Source organism: Schistocerca nitens, chromosome 5 (genome assembly GCF_023898315.1).
Source record: "Schistocerca nitens isolate TAMUIC-IGC-003100 chromosome 5, iqSchNite1.1, whole genome shotgun sequence".
Lineage (NCBI taxonomy): Eukaryota > Metazoa > Arthropoda > Insecta > Orthoptera > Acrididae > Schistocerca > Schistocerca nitens.
The window spans coordinates 227051499-227064799 of NC_064618.1; the positions used below are offsets into that span (position 1 = coordinate 227051499).

Genomic DNA, 13301 nt, shown 5'->3' on the forward strand with positions numbered 1-13301 from the left:
TTATTTACTCGTCCTTGAAGTCAGCTAGTCGGCTCCGACCACCACCCATGTAGGAGGATTAGGGAATTACTGAGCAATCATTTTCAGGCCGAACAAAAAACCCTTTCCTCCTTCAGCCGGAAAGTGGCCAAGGTGACTGCAGTATCCAAAAAGGTTAGCACACATTTTCGCCCGAGAAATTATATGTTACACATCGTGTTAGGAAATCAACATTTCAAGAAGTTATGTAGTGATCATAGTGGTGAGTTAGTCCGCCCCGTTAGCTGAGTGGTCAGCGCGGTGGAATCCCACGCCAAGGGGCCCAGTTTCGATTCCCGGCTGGGTCAGGAGATTTTCACCGCTCAGGGAGTGGGTGTTGTGTTGTCATCATCATTTCATCCTCATCTCCAACGCGCAAGTCGCCCAATGTAGCGTCGTATGCAATAAGTAGTTTGCAATAAGTACGTGCCCTCGGCGGCCGAACATCCCCGAATGGGGGACTCCCGGCCCACAATGCCGTACGTTCATTCCCAGTGGTCAATTAGAATCAGTTGATAAGTTGGTACGTTCAAATACAATAGCTCCAGATGGACTTTGTTAAGTGGGTCACTCTTTGTTTTGTGAGCTCATTATGTGTCAAAAAATTTAACGCTTTTCCTTTGTCCATTGCCGCTGTTTACCACTGATCTTGTAATCGTGAAATGTTGGTTTCTTTTTCTCTAAAAAATGTTCAAATGTGTGTGAATTCTTATGGGACTTAACTGCTTAGGTCATCAGTCCCTAAGCTTACACACTACATCTACATCTACATGACCGCTCTGCAATTCACATTTAAGTGCTTGGCAGAGGATTCATCGAACCACAATCATACTATCTCTCTACCATTCCACTCCCGAACAGCGCGCGGGAAAAACGAACACCTAAACCTTTCTGTTCGAGCTCTGATTTCTCTTATTTTATTTTGATGATCATTCCTACCTATGTAGGTTGGGCTCAACAAAATATTTTCGCATTCGGAAGAGAAAGTTGGTGACTGAAATTTCGTAAATAGATCTCGCCGCGACGAAAAACGTCTTTGCTTTAATGACTTCCATCCCAACTCGCGTATCATATCTGCCACACTCTCTCCCCTATTACGTGATAATACAAAACGAGCTGCCCTTTTTTGCACCCTTTCGATGTCCTCCGTCAATCCCACCTGGTAAGGATCCCACACCGCGCAGCAATATTCTAACACAGGACGAACGAGTGTAGTGTAAGCTGTCTCTTTAGTGGACTTGTTACATCTTCTAAGTGTCCTGCCAATGAAACGAAACCTAACCTTTGGCTCGCCTTCCCCACAACATTATCTATGTGGTCTTTCCAACTGAAGTTGTTCGTAATTTTGAACACCCAGGTACTTAGTTGAATTGACAGCCTTGAGAATTGTACTATTTATCGAGTAATCGAATTCCAACGGATTTCATTTGGAACTCATGTGGATCACCTCACACTTTTCGTTATTTAGCGTCAACTGCCACCTGCCACACCATACAGCAATCTTTTCTAAATCGCTTAGCAACTGATACTGGTCTTCGGATGACCTTACTAGACGGTAAATTACAGCATCATCTGCGAACAACCTAAGAGTACTGCGCAGATTGTCACCCAGGTCATTTATATAAATCAGTAACAGCAGAGGTCCCAGGGCGCTTCCCTGGGGAACACCTGATATCACTTCAGTTTTACTCGATGATTTGCCGTCTATTACTACGAAACTGCGAGGTCCTGACAGGAAATCACGAATCCAGTCGCACAACTGAGACGATACCCCATAAGCCCGCAGCTTGATTAGAAGTCGCTTGTGAGGAACCTAAATTATCCTGAGGACAAACACACACACCCATGCCCGAGGGAGAACTCGAACCTCCCCCGGGACCAGCCACGCAGTCCATGACTGCTGCGTCCTAGACCGCTCGGCTAAACCCGCGCGGCTTCTTTTTCTCGTTACAGCCTTTATTTTGCATTTACGTATTTTTAAAGATAAATGCAATTGTGTATATCATAGGTAAAGTACGTACCCTGTGTGTGCTTCGTCGTTTTGTGGATGGTTCGTATTGATAGCACCAAGTCTTGTCACCGATGATGATTTCTTCCAGAAAAGAATTGTCCGTGTTTTGCATCTGAATCAAGTCGCAGCAGGCGTCCTGGAGTCATTGTTTTGGTTCGCAAGCCAAGGTGAGCGGTAAAAACTGTAGACACACTTGTTTCATCTTCAACGTTTGATCTAGAGATATTGCTCCATTTCGATTTGTGACAGAACAATGTTGACACACTACAGCCACACGTCCAATGTTTAAAACTTCCTGCTCTCAACTGACTGTTCGAATGAACATCAGTTGTTTACAGTTGTTATCTCCAGCTGCCACCGTAGTTGCTGCGCTAGAGTCGCTTATTCGCCAGTAATAAAAAAAATGAGTACCGGAACTTTTTGGACGGAAGGTGTGTAATCAGACTACAAGCATACTTAACAACTTCTGAATGTATCTCAGTTTAGTTAATTACGTTACTGAGTTGATGTGTATTACGGAAGGCAAGAAGTAAACGTGTGACATGTGCGTTTCGTTGTGCTGTTGCAGGCAGCTGCAGGACAACCAGATCCACACGGTGGAGCGCGGCGCCTTCCAGGACCTGATGGCGCTCGAGCGGCTGTAAGTACTCTACAGCTTCTTACCATACAACCAAGTGCCACTTATAATTCAGCACTAGCTCTACTCTCTTTGTGAAAGGGAATTTTCTGCACATGTGTTGCGGTTATACGTCAAACTAACTTAAAATGGACGATTTTCCCCAAGTTCCGGTATAATCAGTTTCAAGTAAAAACATTGTCTTGCAGCTCAGTACGTATTACACAAATGTTCTCGAGGAAAAAAGAAAGAGAGAAATTATCGGATCATATTGGCCACCATGTTTTTCTTAATGTAGAGATAAATCACCATAGGTGGCAGTATTATTTGGTTTACCCATTGCCATGATGGCAATACGTTCGTGTTAATAAATGGCAATAAATATCTGAAGATGCTTGAGCCTGATGAATGAAAGTAGTAGTAAATGAAATAATATGCGAACCACGGCGGTTCATCTGTACATTAATTCTTAACCGCCGCTGTATCTTCTGCAAAAAACTTAGAACTACTTAAACCTAACCAACCTAAGGACGTCACACACATCCATGCCCGCAGCAGGATTCGTAGCGGTCGCGCGGTTCCAGACTGTAGCGCCAAGAAACCACTCGGCCACCCCGGCCGGCTATCTTCTGCAGGCGATGATCATTTTCTTAATAATTGTCCCAGGATTAGTTACCTGGATGCAGTGAGCACAGTTACTTGTCATAAAAGAACTTTTTTTCGTTCATAAACACTTACAATACTTTTACAAAAAAATGGTTCAAATGGCTCTGAGCACTATGCGACTTAACTTCTGAGATCATCAGTCGCCTAGAACTTAGAACTAATTAAACCTAACTAACCTAAGGACATCACACACATCCATACCCGAGGCAGGATTCGAACCTGCGACCGCAGCGGTCGCTCGGTTCCAGACTGTAGCGCCTAGAACCGCACGGCCACTCCGGCCGGCATACTTCTACAGATGTGCATCTTGTTTGCGATTGTGACTCAGCAGCGCCTCTTCGCTGTATCTGTATTTTACGCATATCACGTACAGTATTTGATGCAACACTGGAAATACACTTTATAATGATACGGAGTACACCGTAACACGAACCAACCGCTTCATTGGCCGAGATTTGCTTAGTATGAAGAGGCGTCAAACCGGAGCCAACCAAGCGGTCGGCGTTGGTTATGGGTCGAACTGCGGACGGTTAAAGTCAAAGCGTTGGCGGTAGGTTTGTCTTGAGACGCATCTCAGTCTGGACGCCGGGTCGAATCTTCGTTGGTTTGTAGCAATTTGCTGCGTCTGTTGAACGGGTGTGTGTTAATGAGTTTAAAAATACTGGACTATGGGGCGGAATACGGAGACAGCATTAAAGCTGATAGTTTTATCATGAACGGAAATGTTGATGGGATCCAACGAAGTGCAGTTATAACTGAAAAGACTCTTGGAGCGAAGTAGGCTAGCTAAAGTTATGTGAACAGTATGACAAAGAAAAAGAGCCTTTATTGACGTCTATTCGCCCAGTAGCTAAATATCTCAGTGTAAACTTCATCCTGTCTGCTGCAGGTACATGTGTCGCCGGCCGCTGTGGCCGAGCGTTTCTAGGTGCTTCCGTCAGGAACCGCGCGACTGCTACGGTCGCAGGTTCGAATCCTGCCTCGGGCATGGATGTGTGTGATGTCCTTAGGTTAGTTAGGTTTAAGTAGTTCTAAGTTCTAGGGGACTGATGACCTCAGATGTTAAGTCCCATAGTGCTCAGAGCCATTTGAACCATTTGTAGATTTTTCCTGAAAAGATGTCATCTTTGAAATTCCAGGGCATACGTAATTAAATAAGATTTCGAAATCTGTAGCTTTCATTTGGATAAAATATGAAATCCCCCGTATTCCAAATCAGCTGTAAGGTCAGACTAATTTGTCCCACCACACTGCTCCCTACCTTTTAAAAGAGATATCGTCCACAAGTGTCATTTCTTCGTTTCTGATTATCAGCTTCTTGCAGTAAAATAAATGGTGCACTTGCGTCGACTGATAAATCGTCCTCTACCTTAGAACTGTAATTAAAGCGTTACTTTATGATAATAAAAAAATGAGAACAACCACGACAAGTTACCAGAGCTACATGCCTCTGCTAGGAGGTACTGAAGTGAACACGCGTCTGTCGTAAAACCGCGAGATGTCTCCGCTCGTAGGTTGCCGAGTAGGGACTGTGGTGCCTAGAGATGGGCAAACTCGTTCATCCTTGGGAACTAGTTCACTGCTGATCGTTCTTTTTTGGGAACCGTTCATGTTTACTCGTTCACCGTTCATTTGTGCTTGGTATGTGGTTCTTATGAAAAACTGAAAACTAGTAGTGTAGGTGACTGAAGGATGGAGGGCACCAAGAGGGGGCACTTGCCTCCCCCCTAGAATATAGAGTTTTTATTCATTACAGAATTCTTACACACTTTTAGAAGTAATTTCCGTGATTCTGCAGAACCTCTCGTTCAGCCAACTGTAGCGTTGTGTGGCTGATCGCAGGGAAATAATATTGGGTGACGCACGGAAAACCGGCCTCGAGTACAGACTGCTCGCCAATTACGGACGATGTGTTGCCCATACGAGCAGATACAACAAACAGACAAACATGTAATAATTAGGCAGTGAAGAAACAACAAGCTAATGCAAGCAACAATTGCGAAACAATCGATGACGATGTGTAGAGAGCTGTAGAAGAGAACATGAAAATCTCACGCGACGCGCATGGGCTATAGCTCATGTAGTCTTGTAAACCTGTTGGTGGCTGTTTCCCAACTTAATAGACCACAAGTGTCTTGTATAAAATTCTTCGTTTCGACTTCCGCAACATAGCTATGCTACGTTGTAAACAATAATCGTTTACACCTCGTATATACTTCACGTTGTCTCTTAGTTCGTAGGCGAAGTAGAGACTTTATGGAAGCATAAAATAAAATGTGGTTTTCTCATCATACTTGCGTCACACGCTTAGTAAAAATAAGGTTTTTATGTTGCATTATTAAAGTTAATGCAGCAATAATAATAATAATTAAGTTCGCAGTAATAAAGTTTTTGGTTTGGAAGCTCCTCCTGAACAAATGTTTTTGAGATAATAAGTAAATACGATTTTATGGCACTCTTTTCAAATGGAGAGGCACCGCTTTTCCTACTGAGCCAAAATGACCCACAACCCACTTTTTTCCCCCAAAGAAACCTAACTAGCAGGTAATGCAAATAGGAAACAACCAAACTTAAAAATAATTAGAGCCTTCCTAAATGTAATACTTTGTATATGAAAGATACACGAAAATCGTTTTATATGAATTTTCTTACACTAAAAATTAAGCAAATTATTGAAAGTTAGTTGCTAAATCAAGTCGATGAAACCAAAAAATATATGAATAACAAAAAAACTTGCCTTGTTATAAGTATGTCTTCTGCTGTTCCTCGATATAACGAAGTGAGCTGATATGCCCTTTTGTTACCTGAAAAGACGTACCTAGAATTTTTATGTAATTAACGTAACTATAAAATACTTTTTGATCACCGGTCGTGGGCGCTGAACAGCCAGAATCAAGTGCAAGAACAGTTTGGAACACACGTAAAATGGGAGAGTGCAGTGAACGAAACGAACAAGTGGATACTGAACAACTAGGAGCAGTCGGCAGTGGAACTGAGACAGGTGGTCATGCGAAGAACGACGAGTGCGGCCGAGGGAGACCGAGACTGAGACGAGCACGCGACCGAGGCTGGAACGAGAACTGCCGAAGTGACCGCCGCGACCGAAGTGAACTAGTGAACTATGAACCGATCGTTCCTCGTTCCCGGGAACTGTAAGTAGACCGCCGCGACCGAAGTGAACTATTAACCGATCGTTCCTCGTTCCCGGGAACTATAAGTAGACCGCCGCGACCGAAGTGAACTATGAACCGATCGTTCCTCGGAATTCGTTCCTCGGTCCTTTCGTTCATCTTGGTGAACCGTTCCTTTGCACCCGTTCGTTCGCGAACTACCCATCTCTACTGGTGCCCCTCCTGCGTGCGATGCGTGAGCGCTCTGATGCCCTGGCCAGCCGCAGGGCTCAGCTCCCGGACCTGCGCCGCTCTTTGCCGGCCGGCCGCTGCCCGCGTCACTCGGCTGCGCCCGCTCTCTGGGTCAGTATCTCGCGCTGCCCATCTGGACAGCCGATTAGCGGGAAACAGACTGCGCCGCCACACGCGACGCAATTTTTCACGATTTGCTACGCTGCCCGCCGACCGGCGAAATTTCCATCGCCTTATCAAATTCCCTCCACTTCTCAGCTCTCCGTAGCAGACATGTGTTTGTGCGGCAGCCGGCTCACACCTCGACTAAAAAAATTGTTGCAAAAATGACATTTTATCTTGCTGACAATGACGCATCCATGCGTAAATAGTAATCAGAATTTCGACACTGGCCATTCCTCATATGTGCGGTAACTTTGCAATTTCCAGTTTAATCCTGGGTTTGTATTTCAAAGTCTACTAAGTAAAAACAGAAAGAACAAAATTTCAAATCACACTAAAGTTTTATATCAAACTTTCGTAAAAAGGTTACGAAAGTGAGCACATATGCTCAATATAATACACCTCTCATCTCATATAGCCATATCTGACAGTGCCATTGTCTACTGGCATAGATTCTCTTCAAATAGACAACGGCACTTCCAAATACACTACTGGCCATTAAAATTGCCACACCACGAAGATGACGTGCTACAGACGCGAAATTTAACCTACAGGAAGAAGATGCTGTGATATGCAAATGATTAGCTTTTCAGAGCATTCACACAACGTTGGCGCCGGTGGCGACACCTACAGCGTGCTGACATCAGGAAAGTTTCCAACCGATTTCTCATACACAGACAGCAGTTGACCGGTGTTGCCTGGTGAAACGTTGTTGTGATGGCTCGTGTAAGGAGGAGAAATGCGTACCATCACGTTTCCGACTTTGATAAAGGTCGGATTGTAGTCTATCGCGACATTGCTGCTCGCGTTGGTCGAGATCCAATGAGTGTTAGCAGAATATGGAATCGGTGGATTCAGGAGGGTAATACGGAACGCCGTGCTGGATCCGAACGGCCTCGTATCACTAGCAGTCGAGATGACAGGCATCTTATCCGCATGGTTGTAACGGATCGTGCAGCCACGTCTCGATCCCTGACTCAACAGATGGGGACGTTTGCAAGACAACAACCATCTGCACGAACAGTTCGACGACGTTTGCAGCAGCATGGACTATCAGCTCGGAGACCAAGGCTGCGGTTACCCTTGACGCTGCATCACAGACGGGAGCGCCTGCGATGCTGTACTCAACGACAAACCTGGGTGCACGAATGGCATAGTTAAATTAGTTGTCTCCACTCCCTTTGTAGCTGAGTGTACTGTAGTTCCTTTGGTCGATCGTTCGTTTCCGGAGGGCACGAGTTTCAAGTAACGACAAAATAGACATCGCTCACCTAAACTCCTTCGACCCCCCGTGTTAATGTGTCTGGTCCCCAGTTTGCCCATTATCCTCCTCTCACATAGTGGATATTCTGTGTGAAGTAATGGTAGAATTTGGTTGTAGACATTTGCCCGTAAAACAATAATGTGCGTCCAGATTAGCATACACTATAGCCGAGCTATAAGTTGTAAAAATGTAATCCCTGTAAACTGGAATACTTACTGTAATCGCTGTAAAGTCGAATGATTAAAATAAATAGGTTATGAATGGTCATCAATCTTTAACATACCCTAAAAGTCACAAAGGAGTCAAGTTAAAAGAATTCATTTAAAATAAAATAGAACGCAGGGACCCACACATCAGCATGTGAGTCCTCCAGCCCCTTGCCAAGTAACGTGCAAAATAGGGCACGCCCTGTTCTCTAGTTAGCGCTCTCAAGCTCCCTCCCCAGTTATCCGTTGCGCCATTTTCATTCAGGGCTAGTTGCAATGACTACCTCTTTTTAATAATGCCGATGTCAGGTGTCGGTTTTCCCTTGGTTGGGGACCAATATAGAAACAAGAAAATCCACAAAAATCAAAGCAGAAATACGAGCGTTGCCAGACGGTTTTAAGTCTCCACAGCAAAATGGTTAACTTTCATCTGGCGTCCCTATGCCAAGAGTCTTGATGGGAATCTTTCAAGCTTTAAATCGCTTGGTTTCGAAACAGCTAAAGTTGCCAAACCTGAAAATGTTCATGATGATGACAACCAAAGGGTCTATATCTATGACAGGCTGACGGGAGGTGTTCCTGGAGTTGCCCTGTTCTCCCACAATGATTGCTGCTTGGCATAATCGTTGGTAGTTGGCGATCTCAATTCTGCCGCCGCGTCTTCGGGCAAATAATCAACTTCACTGACGCACTGAGCGTGGCTCCGTTGTTTCACAGGTACTGCCAAAACACACACTATCGAGCCTACCGGCGGTTATGCCGATGACATGCTCGCATTTCGCAGACCACCTGCGGCCCAATCGCCTTGCTTGCCGCCGGCGTTGAAGTTTGCAGGCGAGTCACGAGCAAGGCGCAGGGCGAGGAGCAGTCTGAGAGCAGGGCGAGAGTAGTTCCGCACATTCCCCGCGGCTAGCGACGCGGTGCGGCGCGGGGTGGCGGCAGCGAGCCGACAAGTTTCCGGGCGATTAAGCGGCCGAGTGCCGGTAGGCTCTCAGCGGACCGCTGATTGCATCCCTCGCTGCCGCTGCTGCTGCAACCGTCGCTGACAGCCACGAACCCTCCCCTCCTTCCAGACCCACCCCTGTCATGCTCCCCAGCCTCATTCCGTTCTCCGGCAACACACCACACACGTCGCACACCAGCCCATACCGCCGACAGTATTACTTCCTTACAAACACGTGCAGTCTCAATGGTTGCCAGTTCCCATGGACATATTGCATTTTGTAGATCTAAATCAATATGGAAACAAATTTTATTTATTTATTGCCAAATTATGGACCTGTTACCTGCTGTTTAAAACAGGTCGTACATCTTACAATTTTCGTTTTTCATCTTTTTACAGTTTTCTTTCCTTTTGTTTTATCTACAACATTTACAAAGAATGATTCAAAATAACAATAATTTGAGGTTGAAATATAAATAAAATTTTGTTGTTTTTAAGAAGAATATAAAAAGAAGATAGGATAGATGAGAGATATGTTAGTACCATCACCGAGTGTGATTGACGGTGAATACCTCGGAATGATTTCATCGAGCCGTTGACCGCCAGTCACACACACACACACACACACACAAATGGTTATTAGTAGAGAAATAATGTTTCTTATCCTATTTGTTACTAATCCTATGTATTAACTACATTAGGTGCGCATCCTTGTACAGCATTTGGTGTTTTCTTGGCTAGATTGCCAGCAATTTGCTTATTTACTGTCACATCTCAGCTTCCTCCTCCTGTTCCTCCTCATTTTCACTATTTTCGCTGTCACTGTGGGTATCGCTGTCCATCCTCTGGAGATTTCTGTTACGCTGCACATAGGCATGTCTGTGATGTCGTGTCCGCATATACTCTTCATGTGTTGTTTTTGAAATACTGTTTGTCAGTGCGTTTAATTGTGCCCATTGTTCTTCGTCTCTAATTGCTGTGTATATATCTATGTCTGTATCTGTGTAATCTAAGTGTAGTGTATGTCTATTGTTCGTGTATTGCCCGCAGAAAAAGACAGTGTGTTCTGGGGAACCTTCTTCCCCGCATGTGCATGTAGGTGTCTGCCTCAGACTCACGCGGTTTAAGTGCGTGGGATAAGGTCCGTGCCCGGTTAAGAAATGTACCATACCGCGGCTGGGATCGATATGTCTCATTCTCAACCGCTCCCTTATGTCAGGGAGGAAGTCGTGCAGCCTACGTCCCTTATCACTTACATCCCACTCACCTTGCCATGTATCCAAACGCCAACTTTTAAGGTGACGTATCGTCTCTATGGGCACACCGGTTATTGTGTGTACCTTATCTAGTCTCCCCACCTTTAACCAGTACCTCGCAGCTCTGTATTTGATCGTGATATCTATGGGGCATATTCCGAGCACCACACACAGTGCATCCGCTGAGGTGGTACCGAAGGCTCCAGATAGCCTAAGTAGGACACTTCTCTGCCCTCGTCTGACGGATGCTTTGTTGGTGACCACGTTCAGTCTATGTGCCCACGTGCTAGCTGCAAAGCTGAGTACTGATTCGAAGAGCGCACAGTGGTATGTACGTATGACTGGTAGAGGTAGTCTGTACTGTTTTGAATTTAGCCTCACCAGTTTGTGGAGTATTTTTTCTGCTTTGTCTGTTGTCAGCCTTATGTGTTCGTGGAAATTCAATTTTTCACCGATGTGTACCCCAAGATAGCGCGTAATGCGTGCTCGTTTGATGTTTGTGTCCCCAATTTTAACCGAAGGATTCCTTTGGAGTGATCGTTTCAGTAAAGTGTATGTTGTTTTGTTTTCGGCTATCCTGAGTTTGTTGTGACACCACTGAGTAATTGTTTGTAGTAATCCACTGGCTTTCTCTTCTAACTGGGCTCTGTTGTTTGCAGTGACTACAACTAATAGGTCATCTGCGTAGGCGACAATCCCGTCTGACCTGTCATCCCCATCCATAAGTTGTAGGAGGGGTTCGATTGTTATGTCCCAGAAGATGGGGCCGCAGATCGACCCTTGAGGACAGCCTTTGGTAATTCTTTTAATTACTTTCCGGCTGTCCATCTGCCATTCGACTACTCGGTCTTTACAGTAGTCCAGAAAACTGTTGTACAGTGATTGCGGTACCTCCAGATGTCTTAGCCTCTGAAACAGTGCTGGCCACCAAAGATTATCAAAGATATATAAAAATATGGAAACCAAACATTTTCGTACTTGTGATTTACATGAAGTTCGAAGGTGTGTCATCCGCAGCTCGTGGTCTCGCGGTCGCGTTCTCGCTTCCCGAGCACGGGGTCCCGGGTTCGATTCCCGGCGGGGCCAGGGATTTTCACCTGCCTCGAGATGACTGTGTGTTTGTGTTGTCCTCATCATTTCGTCCTCATTCATGAAAGTGGCGAGATTGGGCTGAACAAAGGCTGGGAATATTTACGGGTGCTGATAACCGCGCTGTTGAGCGCCCCCCAAACCAATCATCATCATCATCTTCATCAAACGTGTGTCAAGTATTTCTCATCAGTCTGCGACTCTTACCATGTACAGAGAAGGTCCAATGAAGTGTGGCACATTTCGTCACGGGACTGTTTAGTAAGCGTGAGAGCGATGCTGAACAACCTTCACTGGCAGATGGTACAAAAGAGGCGCTCTATACCGCGGAGATGTTTACTGTTTTAATGTAATACACGGTGCAATCACATTTCTGTGATGACCACCTATGTTCGACGTGAACGTGGCATGACCACTCACAGACGGCAGGTACCAGCAGTGGAAAGTATATAAAGGTTGTAGTGGGGGCACGGGAAACAGTGCAGTCGTTGTCGTAATGCGCAAATGGGTCGATTTATCTGACGTACAGAAGGACAAGATCATTGGCTTTCGGACCAAGGTTGGAAGTATTTCCATAAGGGATAAATCTGTAAGCTGTTCGCGTGCCGTCGTGTTAAGTTTATGCGTGGCAAAATGCGCTATCCGAAACCGGTGAGACAACTGTGGTGCAACACACGCCATAAATGAGAGGAGTGAAACGATGGGTGCCGAGAAGTGCACAAGCTACAGACCACCTAGACGAATTAAGGTGGCTACCAACTGTGTCTCATCAACGACCGTTCACTGAACGTTACTGCGTATGGGCCTCCGCAGCAGGCACCTGCTTCATGCACCCAAGTTGACTGTCTTCTTTGATCCATTATGGACCGTGAGACAACGGCTGGCATGAACTTCTTGATGCAATAATTTACCAACAGCCGTATGTATTGTAGAAATTTATTTCATTTTATGAACTTCTATGTGCTACCAGTTTCGGCATTACATTGATGCCATCTTCAGGCCCCACACGTCATAGTCGTAAAATCGCTACACACAGAAGGAGCCAAATAACAGGATCCGTGAATCAAATAGTCATGCAATAGCTCTTGGTGGCCAGGCGACACAGGCTGACTATGGTCCCCTCCCCCAAACCAATCAATGACGTTACGGACTTCTTCATGCATCTCGACACGGTGTTTTACCAAACGGTTATCTTCAACTTGGACCGTCGTTGCAGCTAATTTAAAACATGTACTGAACTCTTTCTCGCTGACGACCTCCATAAAATGACTAAAGGAAAAAAGTTTGTCGCTTACTACTAACCTAACTGCCACATGAAGCATGACACATGTGCCATTGAATGTACCAGAGAAATTGCATCATTGTACGTCATTAAGTTCAGGAGATATGACGTCATAAACACCGAAAACTAGCGAATCATGCAAGACTTTTAAATTTACTAATTCGTTGCTATTAACTCGAGTCGTAACACTTCTCGCAGACAATATCTACATTTGCCGCTAAATGTACCTACAAAAATGTGTCATTGTATAACACACAATTCAGGAGATATGACATCAAGTACTGAGATGCATGAAAAACTGGCATATCATGCATGACATTGTATTACTTCTTTGCTACCAACTCTGTTCATAACACATGTTGCAGACAGTAGGCACATATACCACTGGATATACCTGCAAAATTGTGTCACTGTAGATAACTTGGT

General features: G+C 45.1%; 1 protein-coding gene across 3 annotated transcripts in view; it reads left to right on the forward strand.

Annotated features, from left to right (window-relative positions):
* LOC126259302 (protein slit) overlaps positions 1-13301 on the forward strand; it is an 839566-nt gene that overhangs the window by 49510 nt on the left and 776755 nt on the right. For all 3 annotated transcript variants that reach the window (XM_049955969.1, XM_049955971.1, XM_049955970.1), the window contains exon 2: positions 2598-2669. In XM_049955969.1, coding sequence (XP_049811926.1) covers positions 2598-2669 — 72 coding nt within the window. The remainder of the gene's footprint in view (positions 1-2597; positions 2670-13301) is intronic.